The sequence below is a fragment of the Lissotriton vulgaris genome, chromosome 2_1, assembly GCF_964263255.1.
Source record: "Lissotriton vulgaris chromosome 2_1, aLisVul1.2, whole genome shotgun sequence".
Taxonomy (NCBI): Eukaryota; Metazoa; Chordata; class Amphibia; order Caudata; family Salamandridae; genus Lissotriton; species Lissotriton vulgaris.
The window spans coordinates 68,278,769-68,297,008 of record NC_141687.1 but is presented as its reverse complement, the minus strand read 5'-3'; the positions used below and the strand labels follow the sequence as shown (position 1 = coordinate 68,297,008).

Below are 18,240 nucleotides of genomic sequence, written 5' to 3'. Positions count from 1 at the left end.
GAGGAACTTCACCAACTTACTATATATGTAATCCAAATATATCTTTGGCCACATAACTATAGTGACTATAGAGTACCTGTAATGAGCTTCAAAATGTGTTTGAGCCTAACCCCTCTTCTTAAGTGCAGTTAGCTGGAAGATTTGTGTTGTATGTTATGTGGTGTAGATGTGATGGAATTGTGCCTACATTCAGTCTGAAGACAATTTATTTTGTTTTGCAAAATGTTGGCAAGTTGACTCTTTTCATTCTTTGAAAAGTCTTCAATTTTTTCATTAAGTTACCAAAGATTTGCTGGCTCTATTTTTTGTAAGATCATTAATACTACATACAACCCATGCTATTATGTATTTACGTCACAGTTCTCAACTGAAACGTTTATGCACAATGGGAGGATTTGCTACACACAGTGGCATTGTGGAGGAGAATTCTTTTCTATGAAGTATATCCCCCATGAAACCCTCTTTTAAGCAGCAAATATATACATGTGATGTCAAGATTTTCATGGGGGGGTCCCCCGGCAAATATCACACATTTTTTGATGTCTGAAAAGTTTTCCAAAGACCATGGTTTAGGTTCCTATTTAAACCTCTGAAAATGTGCACACCCTGTGATAAGTTCAGAATTTGGTTTTTCCATTTATTTTCTAACAAAGATCTCAGAGAGATGAAAAATAAATCCTAGAGCATTTATGAGAATTTGTATGGTCGGCATCCCATCGATATCACCATGTCCTTCGCATTGTACATATTAACTTCTAAACATGCACCTAAATTAAGATGGCAGACATGGTGCAGTGAGAGTTAGAGATAACCCAATGCACCTCTGTAGGTTTGTAGGGATTGCAGGCAAAGTGATCCGTTAACATGAAAAAATGTTAACCATGAGGAAAATATAACAACAGAATTTCACATATTTCTTACACCTTCTCCAGCAGATTGTTGCTGTTCAGACAAAGTAAAGTTAAGCGTAGCAGGTGTACCCAATTCAAACTATAAATATCATAATTTCCCCAGAATACAATAATACAGTTGCACATGTACTCTAAAGCTACACCTATTGTTTCTCATCAGATGATGTAGGGTTAGGAATGCCAGGTGTACGCCAAGTAGGGTATGACTCATATGAATGTGAACCAAAAAATTGGAAAGCTACCTAATTGCAGATAGAGACTGTATAGAATTCCTCGTCATTTGTGAATCAGGCCTTCTGAGTTCAGAAATACGCTCACTGTCCTTGTGTGTAATGCTGAATGCGCCCAACAGTTTTACACAAATTCCTGGACGCAAACAATATGAACATGAGGACATCCGATCAACAATTCTCTATGTACATATGCAAAGGCACACAAGTATCTCAATACTGGTGCAAAACTAGTAATTCCAATCTCTTCTCTTCTTCACTTATTTTGATCACAAAAGAATCTTCAAATGTGAAATAAATTCCAAATCAGAATATCACATGGCAAGTATCATCATGGTTTCGCCTTCTTTGTACAGCTACCATGTTTGAATGTTGATACTGCTTTATCAAGGCTAAGATAATAATCAAGCAGCTTTCTTAGCTCAGTATATCTGACATGGTTCTTCCCATTTTTTGCATTTCTGTCATTTTTGGTTTTCCCTTCATAAGGATTTGGCAATTTATGATGGCCTCGTGCTCACGTTACAGCCTCTTTGCAATGATTGATTAATATTGGAGCATTGACAAAGCAGTGTAGAGCACCAAACGTGTTGGCTGCATAATGGAATCAATTCAACACTTAAGTGCAAGAGTTCAAATGAACCCCTGGACCCGGGAGGGCGGAAAGATTTTTTTGTATGCAAAAGGTATATATAGAACAAACTGTGTTGCATCCACCTCTTAAGGGTGGTAGTATGGTAAGAAAGGAACATAAGTTACACATCCGCTCCACCACACTCAGTGACAGGAAAAAGGAAAACCTTTTTTATACAACCCTCACCTACTCTAGTAGTGTCATGCTTCATCATCGGGTTCACCCTGACTCCAAAAGGTCAGGGTGGGCTCAACCGCATTTCAGCGAGTTCTTTGAAGAATTTTGTTTTTGGGGGATTTAATACTATTAGATAAAATTCCTCATCAACCCCAAGGTATCTATTTATTGGTGGTTTGGAGGATGGGGGGTTTGGGGAAGTATAAATCTATATTTACATGGGGCAAACAGGATATTGGGGTCCTATGACCCTAGTGTTTTTAACGTGACATGGTTCGGCCCTATACTACTGGCCTAACATAGGACCTGGGCATTCCTCAGGGAGTAAGAAAGAAATGGTCCCCCCAGTGGCGCAATACTGTGATGATTTACAGGTCATTTGCAGATAAGCTTTTGCATGCAGTTAAAAAGTGGTGCACTTGCCGTCTTGGAAGTACCCAAGAGATAGGTCAAATGTGCTCTTCCAGGTGCGGTAGGGGTATGCCCTGTAGTCACACTATCATTTAGGGTCCCTGCCCTCAGCAACCCTGTTCGGCGTACCGCTCTGGCGCTGCAAATTTGATCTAATAGCATATAAAGCCCCTTCCCTGCCCCAAAACCAAATTCTTCAAAGAGCTCCCTGGAATACGGTTAAGCCCATCCTGCCCTTTGGGAATAATGCCACTACTAAAGTGGGTGAGCGTTGTATAAAAAAGGTTTTTCTTTTTCCCTCAACCGAGTGTGGTGGAGCGGAGTTGTCCCTTATGTACTTTTCTTACTTTACTGCCGCCCTTAAGAGGAGGATACTACACAGGTTGTTGTATAATGGAATTCCCTCCCTGCCTCACTAAAAGCCAACACATCCTCAGTTTGGAAAAAAAGCCTTTAGATTAAAGAAAACCAAATGACATAATCTGGAATAATTTTTCCAAACATCCCTCATGCAATTTCTTTTATTTATTTATTTATATAGCGCGCTATGACCCGAAGGCGTCATATCGCATCAAGGGAGCATCTGAATTCTCACCTCTAAAAAGAATATTACAGACGCTTATAGCAGGAATTCTCTTCTTTGAACAAACCTTGTAAAGAATCCGAAAACATATCCCTAGGCTTCCGCTCATGTTCAGCTATCCAATGTTCTCCAACTATTTATTCACACACGCATTCATAAATAGCGAGCGTAACAGGAGTATAGGCCCATGTTTATAATGCTTGTGGCTGTACTAAAATTAGTAATTGCAGAAAGTCACCCTTTTCAGGCAGGTCCAGTGAATCACTATTTGAAAGAGATAGTACCCCTTCAACAGAGACATTTTGATCATGGGGGCAGAGAGGGGGGAAAATCAAAGGTATTATTGAGCCAAGGAGTTGGGTAAACAGCATAACTATTGCACGGAGAAATAGAGCTGTGAGAGGGAAAGACAGATGATGTGAGGATGAACTTTGGGATTCACTGTGCTTTCCATATGGCTCTCTTTCACACTTTGCCTGTGGTTGTGAGATCTTGATGTGCCCAGTTTGACAGTGTTGGGACTCACATTCCAGAGCTCCTGCATCATTATAAGCCAGGACCACTGCTGAGTCCACCCTTGGACACAAAAATAGAGCCCTGGCACATATTAATTGCAAACGTTGGTGAGAGGAGGAGAAGGAAATTCACATCATGGTTTGGCCATGGAGGCAGAAGATGTCGAGAGTACACTTATCCATGTCTGATGATCAATTTCTAGGATTACTGAAAAGATTGCACAAATCCCCGTCTTCATTACTCCTGAACGGTCATAACCCGTGAAGATTATTTATTTATTTATTTTAGAAGCTTATATAGCATGCAGCTACCCCCAACGGGGTGTCCCAACGCTGCGAACAGCAAGCATTTGTAAGTGTCTCTATGCAACTAGGGTTTGATGAACAGCCAGGTTTTTAAATTGAGTCGAAATAAGCATTCTGATTCTGTCAGACAGAGGAACAGGGGCAGGTTGTTCCAGGATTGAGCCGTGATAACTGCGAATGTTCTGACCCCCATTCTAGAGCGGCGAAAATGGGGAGTACGTAAAAGGAAAAGATGATTTGATCTGAGAGAACGGGTGGACTGTGCATGCTTCAGTCTTGCTTTAAGGTAGGCCGGCCCCTGACCCTGCATTGCTCTATATGCCAGGACAAGGGATTTAAGCTGGCTAGTCACAGGCAGCCAGTGCAATTTTTTAAGTGAAGAGAAATTGAGTGATGATGTGGGATGTTACAGATCATTCTTGCATTCTGCACGATCTGCAGATGTTTGACCAGATAGGCTGGTGCTCGGCATACAGGCTATTTTCTTAATCCAGATGTGATGTTATAAGGGTGTGAATAATGGTTCAGCGAGCATCCATAGGAAGAAAAGGAAGAATTTTCCGGATCAGGCGGAGTTTACCAAAACAAGCAGATGTGACGTTATTTATTTGAGCATTGCAAGATAGCTCATTATCAAATAAGAATCCCAGATTCTTGGAGGAAGCCATCGGAGCAGGAGGGGATTCAATTCAGGAGGCCACCAAAGCAGGGGTGGAGGGGGATTTTTTTGATTAAAAAACAACACCTCAGTTTTATCTGCGTAAAGCTTGAGAGTGTTGAGTGACATCCAGGCGGAGATGTTGCTGAGACAGCGTCTGAAGTTAAGAAAACTGGCATCAGAGTGATCTCCAAATGAAAACCCTAATTGTGTGTCATCAACGTATGAGATCACTCAGACCCCACTAGATTCTGCCACTGAAGCCAGTGGCGAAACATAGACATTAAAAAACAGTGGGCTAAGGGCAGTGCCCTGAGGAACAACACAACTAAGAGGTTTCTTCTCCGAGACAAATGGGGAGGTAGACCTGTTGGGTAGGATCACTTAAAAAATATCAAATCCAAGCCAGAGGGGTGCCCTGAATCCCGAGCACTAACATTGCTGCCTCGCCTGCGTCCACGCATTCGATGATAGTCTCTGATACCTCCAGAAGTGCAGTCTCTGTATTATAGCCGGATCTAAAACCAGACTGTGAATCGTGGAGAAGTTGAACAGACTCAATGTAGTTAGAGAGTTGTTCTTGCACAACTTTCTCCAGGATTTTGGCTGCTTTAGGTAAAAGGGAAATTGACCTATAATTGCTAAACACCGATGGGTCCGCTTCAGGTTTTTTTATAATGGGAAAAAGCAAGGCCTGTTTCCAAGACGCAGAGAAATAACCAGTTTGTAATCATTCATCAGTTTATCATTCATGCAACAATATCCATAATTGGTATCAGAACCAAGGCACTTACTTTGCTGGACCTCTTTCCGACTTCGTCCATCTAGTAGGAAAAAACAGCAAATACCATTACTAGTGTGCTTGTATCAATCCTAGCTGTGTGAACAGCATCCACACTGCCAGGTCACTACATGAATAAGGCTTAGTAATACAAAGAGGAACAGGTTATTTGATTAGAAAATAAGAGTTATAATGGGTTGCACCACAGTTTATCATATCTCAGGCATGCATCTAAGGAGACAGCAGAAGGTCATTCATATAATAAATACTGTGTTGCTTTTGTTCTTCTTTTCACTCTAAATATAATGTGACTCTCAGATCCTAAATTTAAAAAATCATTTTAGAATTTTCTTTCCCAGAATAATTTGAGTGCCATGAACTGCTTCCAAATAATCTACGAACTCTTCTTTTCCTTTCTTCCATGGAAATGTGTGTTTGCTAATGTTCTTCAAAAACTCCACAGAAGGTTGCATGTACTGCAAGCTAACACAATATGGTGTACAATTAAGGCTAAAACTATAAACAAGTCAAGTAAGTTAAAGTATATTGCACTTCCACGTGAGATCCAATGTTTATGCATTATCCTTTGAAATTAACTATATCATTTTTAGGTCGAGCCTAGGCAGCGCATAACTGCCTCTTGAAGACATGCTGTATTTACTCTGTGGGCTTACAGTCCGCCCATTGCCTTTTTATTTGTTACTTCAATTGAAATTTAAAAAGGCTTGCTTGCTAGTGGTCAACCTTTCCACTTTGTACCTCCTTGTTGTCATTTGTTTCCTCCCATGGAGCAGCGTCTAACTAATTGACTATTTTTTTTCTTCTTTCCTGGTCGTCTCCGTCATAGCTTCCTTTTTTATGGGTTCTTCCAGGTAGATTAAAGGCATTGAAAATCTTCTTTCTAATGTTTTTTTTTTTTGTTGTCTTTGGTGTTCCCTGGAAATCATTCCCTAGTAATATTTAAAGTGCCTTGTCCACGCGACTGCCTTTTTCTTTCATTATTGGGCACACAGAAAATGGAGCGTTTTGGTCTTCTATTTCAATTATTTATTTTTTTTTTAAATAATGTGCAAGGCTAAAAAGTGCATTTAACCTGATGCTGTAAGCGCTTCACTAATTGTTACGATTATCTGGGAGCCAAACTGATATGCCATTTCCTGTGCTAATGCAATACATGGTTATATCCTGACACAGGCCTGGGCATTAATCTCACCAGTAATCGAAACCGTGGCTCCATTTTAATGCAACTGAGAAGGTGTCCAATGTGATCAAATATACATGTTTATATATTTTAGTTTTTTTAATTTGGAGTCAGGGTGTTCCCGATTGCCGCAAAGTAAAGTGATTCTCCCTTCCATGATAGCAACCGTTTCGACCAGCTGTCCCATCACCATGGTAGGCTTGCTCACGTGACTTCATTGTTGCCACACCACTGCACTGAACAGTACACTCATCGCCAAGTTGCCCCCCAAGCACTCCTCGATACGGCCCTGCTAAAATGGCCAGAGCACTGAACGCCCCCTTTTTCACATCCCAACCGTGATAAGGGCCATATATGTAGCTCGTCTTTGACGAAGCTTCCCTTTTGGTGGGTTCCTCCTGCCAGCTTAAAGGCATCATGAATCTCTTTTGTACTTTTATTTTGTTATGTCATCTTTGGAGTTCCCTGTAAATAATTCCCCGGTATTATTTAAAGTGCATTGTCCACATGACTGTCTTTTTCTTTCATTAATGGGCACACAGAAAATGGATTGTTTTGGGCTTAAAAAAAAAATATATATATATATATTTAAATACAATCTACAAGGCTAAACAGCACATTTAACCTGATGATGTAGACTATGCACTCCACTCCACGCAATGACACTCCATGCAACTACACCCCACTCTATGCAACGCCACTCCACTCCATGCAATGCCACTCAACTATACGCAACAGCAATCCACTCTACGCCACCCCACTTCTATTGTACACCACACCACTACATTCCATAACACTACACTCTATTCACCTTTAGAACACTCCACACCCCCTTACATCAGTAACTTTTAGCCATACTGAATAGCAGCCACACTAGAGTACAACATGGCTAAAATATATCAGCAAAGCCATAGGTGAGACCTATTGCCTATGCCAATGCTTGTTCTATTTTATTCTCATTGTGTGGAATGTTATAGGCTAACTCTCTCTGTCAGCCTACCCTTAACACTAACAGTATTAATATATCCAATTCTAACCCTTTCTCGAACCTGTAATTGTACTTAATTTTTTACCCTAACACTAAACCACTGCATCTACCTATCCCTAACCTTAATATTATAAATAACCTTAATGTTTTCAGTAAACCTTAGTCCTACCCTACACTAACCTTTATCCTCGCACTTATCTTTACCTTAAAGATAACTCTAACACTTTGTCCTATGGCGTCAAGGACAAGATGCTTCAAGAGGTTGTTTGGCCCCTTCTAAAGTCGACTCCTCCTATTAAATCCGGTGCCACCCTTCACAGGGTTGTATTTGTGAAAGGTGTTAAGTGTGCCTTGAAGAGGTTCCAAATAATAGGAAACTGCCACAAATACAACATGTTTGCAATCATATGAAGCTTAAATGAAAATGAAGATTAGAAATTTTGAGAATAGCAACAAACAAACTCATCTTGAAGAAACAAGACAGATAAAAGATCCAGACCAACAATCCAGAGAGGTTCCAATTGCAATGTGAGTGCTACAAATGAAGGCAGGGGAATGCAGAATGCAACAAAAAGTAAGGACCCAATACCTTGCTGAACATCATTCACTTAGAACTACCTCCTTATATATAGTTTAAAAGGCACTGGCATCACACAAAAAAGACCTTACTTCATCTTGACTAGAAAATTTCCGAAAATATCATATGGACTGACTCCTAGGAAAGCACAGGTGTCAGCAGTAGATATGTTCGATGATGAAGTTTGGTGTGGTATTCTATGCGTGGGGCATGGAATTCTATTCAAGGTACCAGACTATTGCTTTGGAAAAGACCTGCGCTAAGGCTTGACCCTGCGTTTTCCGGAAATCATGTGTTTGGAGCGAAGAAGCCCAAGTTTGTCATCTTTCTCCTGTAGATGCATTCCCCAATCCTTCTGATGCCATTCATGCCCTGAACTCCAAACAGCTCATGTGACACCCCTCTGGGGAGGCAGAAGTGCAGAGAAACCAGGGTGGTTCTGACACTAGACCCTGGCACCGCGTGCTATGCAGAGTATCTTACAACACGCCTCCCGACAAATCCATCAATGCTTCTTTTTCTTCAGGTCGTACAGGGCTGCAACACCTCTCTCTCCCTCTCTCTCTCTCTCTCTCTCTCTCTCTGTCTCTCTGCAATCATGCGTGGGCGAGCAAGTATTACTGGAGATATGAATCTAGGACTTTGTATTGTTTTTAGGGGTCTATGAAGTGTATGCTCACAGCACTGGAATGAAAGAAGCTGCCACATTTGAGAAGTGAGACATTCAGGGGCGTAGCTGGGCCAGTAAGAATGGGTGGGTGTGAGCTTCAGGTTTTCAACAATCATGCAGTCGTATAATGTTAAAATACTTGAAATGCCAAGTGCGGTGCATGAGAGAGGCCTAAGGGGCAGTGGAAGGGGAGAGGAATGCAGATTGTTAGGGGTACTGAGTGAAGTAAAACATAATATTTTGTAATACTAGTCAACATTTTCAAAGACTTTCAAAACAGAGAGAGGGAGAGAGTGTGTGATTTGTTTGCCTGTGTGTATGTCAAAATTTCTCATCAACATACCCGACTGAAATCAAATCACCTGTACCCAACTATTTATTGGAAAATACATTTATTAGGAGGTGTAGCACACTAAACACCTCCCCTGAGACTACTCCCCTGGAGACATTTTATAGGGCTTTGGTAGGGTAAGTGGACTTTATGATATGTTTAGAATCCACACACCAGCATGCATAAACAGCCCTGTGAGAGCACAACAGGCTCCAGGTTAAATACTCACTTCCTTTCTTGCGGATCAACGTCGCAAAAGGTGACTGTGCTCAGGGGATAATGTCTTCTGAAGAACAACCTGTAACGAGAAAATATAGAACAAAGGGTGAGACAACCTCCCCTCTACAAGGTCTACATTCTATCAGCTATGCTATGCAGAGGCTAATACATGTGAGTGGATGAATGGTCTGTGGATAGCATGGTTTCCAAATGAAATACGTGTTGACGTGACTGCCCTGCCATGAGATCAGGTTACATATATAAAAGACATGTATTATGTGTTGAATACATGGATTATATATTTGTTTTAAAGATTACTGCATGTAAGAGGCCATGTTTGGTGTGAGGTTATGATCTGGGAAGGAGAAGCTGGACTTGCTGTCTACAGAGTTAGACCGCTCTGTAACAAAGGAACTGAAGTTGATGTATTGAAAGGCGTGTCCTTGGAAAGCGATGTCGGCTATGGGAAGTGAATGTGGTCTGTGGGGAGGCATGCACCGCATGAACAAGGAAGATCCGGTCAGCGTTGATGTGCCATGAATGTTGTTGGCATAGTGTGAAGTATGGTGTTGTTAAGAGAGAGGCAGAGGTGAAGTTCTTTTTGCAGTGCTTTATTCTCTGGCAAGGATTGGAAAGCGGTCATCCATGAAGTAAAGGGTAATAGGAACATGGGAAGAGATAATGACAGTAGCATGTTGACATATGTGAACTTTATGTCATCTATATGGAGGGGAAAACCATGAAGTAGGTATGACCTCTAGGACGTGATCAGTCTTTAAGCGGTGGGTGTGGTCTGTAGCAGCGATGAGTGGTGAATTCTGTGTAAGCTGGAGGAGACTTGTCACAAATGAGTGTGTGGTAAGAAGATCAGAGCTCTATGAGATGTGAGTTTGATTGACGCGAAGGGAGGGTAGCCCGCATTTCTATGTTTGGTCCAGGGACATGTGAGATCTGTGTGAGTGAATACAGGCTATGGTAATTGAGTGGGGCTTATTGAAAGAGGAGTTATATGGAAAGTAAGTGTGGTATGCACAAAGACATGGTGGTGTGTAAAGAGGCGAGTTCGATGGGAAGTTAGTGTGGTTACGAAACAAGAGTGTGGTTTATGGACAGATACATTTTATGGAAGGTAGGTGTGGTCTAGTGGAATTGAGAGTAGCCTGCAGCAAACAGATGAGATTAAGGGGAAGGCGGAACTTCCTCCTGGGTGATGGTATGATCTTAAGAGGGAAAATCATGGGGAGTTTGTGAGACGAGCGTCGAGATGGTATTTCCTCCTCCTCTTCGGTTTGTGATATTACATTTAACTATAACACTAAGCAGCCTAAAATTATACAGTTACACCTTATCCTATGTCTTTAAAAGATCTACGGTGGCCTAGACACTTTATGCACATGGCATCTCGCAGTTGTAAACACTATAGCGGTTGCGACCTCTGTTCCCTCAAATTACGCTCATGCACCCCTTACTTTCTCTGGTTGTCTGTTAAAGTAATTCCTTGACCGGAGACTTTGAAGTGGACGATGGTCGCCGTCGGTGCTGGATCTGCCACCAGCGTCTCGCTGACAGTTTTGGAAATGGCCTGTGGGCCGGTCAGAGACTCCATGTCCACCGAGTTGATGAACAGCACGTTGCAGGCTATAAGGAGACAGACATAAAAAGTCTAATAACAAGTCTACTAAGGGTCAGGAAAGTAAACCCAACGTGATCACCAGTTAGAAATGTGCCAATGTTACTGCAACAATTACCTTTTTGCTTCATTGTCTGATGTATCCTTTGTTCATTCATTGGAGCCCATTCTATACATTGTAATTTGTTACTAATTGTAATCTTGTAGAAGATTAAGATGCAGAATAAAAACTGCACATGACTAGACAATCGGATTGTTCTCTGTATTCTCATTTCAATGCAGAGCCAAAATATGACTAGTAAAGAAACAAACTACTCCTTTATTTTCGATATATATATACATATTATTTACACTGCACATATTGCAGGATAAAAATAAAGCATGATCGACATCAGAGGATCCCTACCCTTCTTAGCATTTAATGCATGAACAAAAAGAGGATTTAAATACAATAATGGCGTCACAGACGCAATAACTCTACAGAAATGAGTACAAGATGTCCGGTCTTATTATTAGGAGTGCGTGAACTCTCAAGTTTTTCCTTCATCACTTTGTAAAACTTTTTTTTAAAATCTTTGCAATCTACATGATATTCACAGAGGCTAGAGAGTTAAAAAAAATGCAAATGTTTAAATGAAACTTCCACTAAAAGTGATAGTACAACAGGAACATTTAAAAAAAAACTTTTAGGGGTGGAATTCACACACCAAAAGATTTTTGCAAAAACGTTCTTTTCCTGAAACGGCTGGAAAGCGTCTCTCTCTAATGAAATGTTGAAATTAGTAAACTTTGCAAACTTTTCAAAGTGTACAAACTTTCCTAGTAAGGCATGACATTTGCCCACTCCTAGATATCAAAAGCTGCATTCACAATTAGCCTTTCAACTTGAAATTACTGACAGATCTAACCCCCGCAAGTCTTCAACACCAACTGAGGCACAAATTCAGAATATGTGGGTCTACAATTACTTTTCATTTATGAACTACCACTCAGGGTAGAAGAGTTACACTAGAGTATATCTAAAAGTGACAATCACAATTGAGTTACAAGTAATTAATAAGCATTTGCAATACAATAGGGCTCGCATTACTGATAGCTTAAGGTGTTGGTGTTGCAAGTAATAATGCAACATCAATAGCTCATACTTTCAGTAATGCGAGGTCTAGTGCATTTCAAAGGCTTGTGTAGTGAGCCATGCGCTAGCATTGTATGTGTCAGTGCAGTACGGCAAGGGGATCCTAGAGGTCCCTAGTGAGCAAGGCACCAGCACTGCATGTTTAGGTGCAGTACTGCACACTGCTGCTAGAGGTCCCTAGTGAGTAAGGCCCCAGCATTGCACGTCTTGGTGCAGTACCGCAAGCTGCTCCTAGAGGTCCCAGGTGAGCAAGGCACTAGCCCTGCATGTCTCAGTGGAGTACCGCAAGCTGCTCGGAGAGGTCCCTAATGAACAAGACACCAGCACAGCATGTCTAGGTGCAGTAACGCAAGCGGCGCCTAGAGGTCCCTAGTGAACGAGCACCAGCACTGCATGTCTCGATGCAGTACCGCAAGCTGCTCCTAGAGGTCCCAAGTGAGCAAGGCACCAGCACTGCATGCCTATAAAGTTGGACTTATAGGCATTATAACTGGCAGTGTTTTTTACCTAGCCATGTTGCAGAGTTCAGTACCATATGTGTCTAAAAAGGGACCTCTTTTGGTCACATATGGTACTGCACCCTGCAGAAGATAAGGTAAATCCACCCTACCCATAATGCATTGCATGCAAGACAGCACTAGGAGTACATTCAAGTAGCTATACCCATACATACAATTAGTAGTTTTAAAATGTGACAAAAGAATTATTACATTCATTTTGTATAAGGTTGTACTCTGTGTGCAGCTGATGATGGGAAATTTATAGACGTCTCATATAAATGTGAGATGTTCTAGTGAGTGAAGTAACCATTGCCAGTCTAGCTTAGGGACCAAGTGTGTGTCCTGCCTGAAGCCTTTTTACAAAATAGTGTCTTGGGGCTGTAATTAAAACCTAGGGAGTAACAACACATGTAACAGGGGGTGTCCTCATGGGAGGTTGCCAGAAGAGACAATGTGGTACTAAGGCGGGACTTCTAAGCCTTTTGACCAATAAAAAGCCTCCATTTACAAAGGACTGCGACAGGAGCCAATTTTAAAGATGGACAGAAAGTGGGCGGAGCTTTATGCCCATATCCTGAATACAGCATGTCTTAAAGAAACAGCGCAAGCGCTGCCTAGGGCAGTCCTAAAAATGGTGTAAAAGACTTGGCACCACTGAAAAATGTATGTAAGCCATTAAACCACCTTCATCCAATAGGTCTAGAAATTATGGAAAGAAAAGTCTAGCTTTGAGCTGTAATTTCACTTCAGCAAAGTCATTGTTAAGTGAGAATTGGCTCTTGACAGAATACCTAAAGAAATTAATTTTAAAAATCAAGTTACTGCGCCATGCTACAGCAGCACACCTATTTCCTCACTTTTTTTGTTGAAAAACACTTTTCTGTGTTTTGTTTTTGAGGAGGAGCCACCTGTGAAGGTGTCTCACACGTCAAAGGTGATATTTCAGCGGAACTCGCTACCGGTGGGATCATTTTTTCAACACTCATCTCTTATTACTGCCCTTCTACGTCATACAAACACATCTTTAACTAATGCACAGTGTGTAACAGGAATGCACCTTACGACGGCAGTATAAGAGATAAAGAGGGTTCTAGCAGTGCCTCCCTTTGCTTGCTCATGGCAACCTAGAGCCCCTGATGACTTCATATTTTTTTCCTACACATTCCAGTTGTTGGTTATTTGTTTTGCGATGTGCGCTGCTCCTCATGCTGCATGTGCAGGTTAGGTTTGGAGCAGTCAGAAGGGGAGCGGAGAGTGCCTCGCTCTCCATGACCACACATGTGCTGCCCATCTCCTATTAACACAACATCAAATGCAGCCTTGATCCCTCTAAAATAGTGCAATGTCCACTCTGCTTCTAACTCGGCCATCGGCATGTCATGCCTAGCTCCTTTGTAAATGGCACCTTGTCCAGTTCTGCATTCCAAAGCTCACTCGCCTGCCCTGCTGCACCATAAATGGCACCATGACCAGCTCTGTTTCCTCTGACCTGTTGGCTTGACTTATCATACTGCTTCTTAACTAATACCATATCCAGCCTATCGTCACCATTTTTGTTACCTTTTCTTGCCATGCTCCTCCTTAATTGGCACCATGTCAACTTAACCAGCATCATGTTCGGAACTATGTCTCCTGAAGCAGCATCCTGTCTTGCTACCACTTAACCGACACATGTTCATCCCTGCTCCTTCTGAAGCGGCTCCCTGTCATCTGTGGCTCTCACTGAACCAGTACTCTATTTAACACACTCCTCTTGATCTGGTTCTGTGTGTTGTATTTCTCTCCTAGCACCCAAAATGCCACATGTGTTATGCCACTGATACACTTTTGTTTTTTGTATCATTGCTTTATCGCTATGACGTAAAGCTCTGATGGACACTGTGTGTCAGTAGAAGACCTACCCGCGCCCTGCTTCAGAAGATCCGTGGAGGAATTAGTCGGGACTGCGACTTCTTTCTTCTCTTCCATTGGATCTTTGAGAAAAGGGGAGACAAAGGAGTGTCAATGGCCTCAGGCATGCTCTGCACCCACCACATATATTATGAAAAATCACACTCGATACAGTTTAGGTTAAGGATAAACTTACACGCTCAGCGACTATTACAGAACAAATGTATAGAGGATATTTTATCAGACTAGTCTCTGCCTACGTAGACTCTGTTCAGTCTATTGTGAACATGGATGCTTGCCAGGTTCATTCAGGAAGAAACTGTAAACGCATCTCTTACCTTACCTCTCTTCATACTGCACTTACCTGTTGTCTGCCTACTATAAAGAACTGCTCCATTGGTTCTGAGCTAGGTTTGCGCTATTCAAATACTGCTTTCACTGCACCCATCTATCACTTCATGGAATAGTGGGACAAGAGCTATTTAGTGTGATGGGTAAGGTTTAAATTAGAAATCTAAAAATACCTTGCATTTGTGTTACTTTGCATTCATCTTACTGCACAACATTTACACATGGCCTGTAACTACCTTTAAACTACATTACAAAGGTTACCAGCAGGTTAAAGCTGCAAGAAACATCCTGTACAACAAAGATTGTACAATGCAGTTCCTTTACCATGCATTTTTTCCGCCATATTTGTTCTCCACACATATGCCTTTACCACGCATGCCTTTTGGCACGCATTTAAGGTAAGTATTAATGTTTGCTTGTGACTATGTGCGTGTGTATTTGTCTACACACATATATGTATACATGGACACACATTTACGATTGTAGGTTTAGGGATGGTAGGTATATAAAGTGGTCAGTGGGGTATTGGGAATTAAGAGTATTTTAGGGTTTTGGGGTGGGTAAGGTATTGGGTGGTAATGGTGTTTTTAGGGTTTAGGGATGGGTAAGGATATTAGGTGTTAAGGGTATTTTATAGGGTTTAGGGATGGTTAAGGATATTGGGTGTTAAGGGTATTTTGCAGGGTTTAAATGTGGATGGGTGGTAAGAGGGTTTTTAGGGTTTAGGGGTAGGTGATGGTATTGAGTGGTAGTGTTGTCTTAGGGTTTAGGGTGGGTAAAGGTATTGGGTGCTAAGGGTGCTTTTAGGGTTTAGAGATAGGTAGGGGTATTGGGTGCTAAGGGTGCTTTTACGGTTTGAGGGTGGGAAGAAGTATAGGGTGGTTAGGGTGTTTTTAGGGTTTAGGGGTGGGTAGGAGTAGTGGGTGGTGATGGTGTTTTTAGGGTTTAGGGATGGTTAGGGATATTGGGTGTTAAGGGTATTTTGAAGGGTTTAGGGGTGGTTGAGGGTAGTGGGTGGTAGAGGTGTTTTTAAAGTTTAGTGGTGGATAAACGTATTGGGTGCTTCTAGAGTTTAGGGGTAGGTAGGGGTAGTTTTAGGGTTTAGGGATGGGTAAAGATATTGGGTGTTAAAGGTATTTTGTAGGGTTTAGGGGTGAGAGAGGCTACTGAGTCAGCCACGGCCCGTGGAGGGAGTTTCGGTGGGGCGGAGAGGCGGGGCGGGGGAGGGGTAGGGTGGAGGGTGCCAAAAACTGGAGTATGGATAATTGAAGGTAAGTAAACAATTTAATAAAGAAAACTATTTTCGTAGCGCACCCTGCATCGCAATTTGCGATGCAGGGCGCGCTACGAAATTCGGTCACTAGGGCTGCCATTAGGAGCTTGTACTGGCAGCATAAGACATTTACTTACATTGGGCAAGTGGGAATAGGTTCTCTAGGTACTGTATTTATAGAATTTAAAGTAGATTTTCAACTGAAACGCTTTTTTAATGAGGTTGAGCGCCTATCAGCTAAGACATTATATTTTAAATTTCGTTATGACACCGTTCCTCTGTGTTCTTTTACTTCTAAATGGCGGCTGGCTTCTAGGAATCTGGAAGGAACTTGCCCTCTTTGTGCTGGAACCAATGAAATTAGCGGACATGTTTTGCTCTTTTGTCCAGTTTACAGAGGATATCGAGGAAAATGGATACTTCCACTTTGCCGGCTCCAGGGCATACAAGATTATAGAGCGGTAATTAGGACTTTTCGAACTAGTTTTAGGCAATCCATAGTGCTTGCGGTCTCACAGTACCTGCTATGCATGTGGAGACTAAGGTCCAAATATCTGCAGTCCAGCGATCCGGGCTCCATTGCAGTTTGACTTGCATACATCTGTATGCAAATTGTTGTTCTTGCTGGGATGTAATTTTTAGCCCTTTATCCGAGTATTGATTGATTGAACTAATCATGTGTTTTATGTACTTTTTTGCCTTGTGCCTATTAAGGGGAAGGTTAGATGTATTGCAGCTGCAGTAAGGTTGCATAAAGAAGTGGGCAAGTAATTTAAACAAATAGCTATTACTAGCTGAATATAAGAATCTAGTTGTCCCTTTCTGTATTTGCCTATGGTCAATTAATGAAATTGTTCAAATGAATTGTATGTTTCTTTTACGTTTTTTTAACCAAATAAAGATCCTTGTACATAAATATGTATATTTACCTTCACATAAAGTTCTTGCAAACAAAGATTTTAAATTTAAAAAAACATCCAATTATGTGGCTGTTTTACTATGCTGTTTTTTAAACAAGTATTTCAGTTGTGCTATGCATTTTATCACTGATTGTGAGGGATCCAAGAATAATCCACCACTTAACAACGCACTGAAATTGCAGACAGCTACAATGGTACTTATGTACGTTATAGCATCAAAACAAATAGTAGGTATTGTGGGGTGATGTATTGCCACTTGCTACTGTAGTGTAGTGGCAAAATGTGAATGCCACTTGTACAGTCCCATAGATAAAGCACGCTCATCAAAGGCCACTTCATGTATATATAATATGTAAGATTTGTGGGGAAAATACAATAGTCTGTCGAGACAAAAAGAAAGAAAAAAATGTAAACAGCCCAACATGACTTCTCCAGTGTTAAACCTATAACTGGAAAAAAAATATATATACTAGTTGTTCTGCAAACCACTTGTTACTGTTCCACTTTCTCAGAGAAGGACACGTGTATCAAAAGTGGATCTTAGAGAAAAAAACTAAAATATGCCTCTCAAGTGCAGACTTTCGGTGAAGGTTATTAAGAGTCGTCTTTAATGACGATAACTTTTCATTTTAAGAAAAACAAGTTGCCATTTCATGAACTACCACTAGATGGTAGCATTGTGCAAATAATGTATTTGATTCACATTGAAGACTTGCATTTATTAGTAGCTTCTGGGCATACAAATAATTATGCATTAACACAAAGGGAGCGCTGAAAGACTTGGCAATCAAATGTCATTGAAATATTCTAAAAGTCAAAAGCTTTTTAATAACGTAATTAAATTGGATGAGAAAGTAGATGCAGGCGGTAAAATCCAAGCACAACTTTTCACACGAGCCTTTAAGTAGAGTATCAGACCTGTGTAATGTTATGTTGTGCTATGTTAATTTATTTTAAGATGCACAACGTTTACCCGGAGGTGTCTTGGCGCTAGCTTGTTTAAAATCTGCTTACTACATCAGCTTCTATCTGAACCTTTTAAATACAGTTAAAAAGACAGGTTTTTAATGCTTTCCTAAAGAACAAAAGAGTTTTCATTGTTTTTAAATGTGAGGGCAGGTTATTCCAGGAATTTGACGCATTGTGGATGAAACTTGTCCTCCCTACGAGGTGCGCTTGTGTTTAGGAATCCAGACATTGTGTGCTGTGGGGGGCCTCAGAGTTCCTGATGGCTCATACCACTTGAATTCACTCTTCAAGTGGCCACAGCCCCTTCCAGGCAGTGCTTTAAACACAATACAGACTGACTTGAAAATCACTCTCTGTCCTATTGAGAACCAATGAAGCTT

General features: G+C 41.2%; 1 protein-coding gene across 2 annotated transcripts in view; it reads right to left on the bottom strand.

Annotated features, from left to right (window-relative positions):
* The window catches only part of TNS1 (tensin 1), a 1,287,061-nt gene that overhangs the window by 3,863 nt on the left and 1,264,958 nt on the right, over window positions 1-18,240 (bottom strand). For both annotated transcript variants that reach the window (XM_086954487.1, XM_086954486.1), the window contains 4 exons: window positions 14,359-14,430; window positions 10,662-10,830; window positions 9,203-9,271; window positions 5,220-5,249 (listed from right to left, as the gene is read on the bottom strand). In XM_086954487.1, the coding sequence (XP_086810613.1) occupies window positions 5,220-5,249; window positions 9,203-9,271; window positions 10,662-10,830; window positions 14,359-14,430 (340 nt within the window). The remainder of the gene's footprint in view (window positions 1-5,219; window positions 5,250-9,202; window positions 9,272-10,661; window positions 10,831-14,358; window positions 14,431-18,240) is intronic.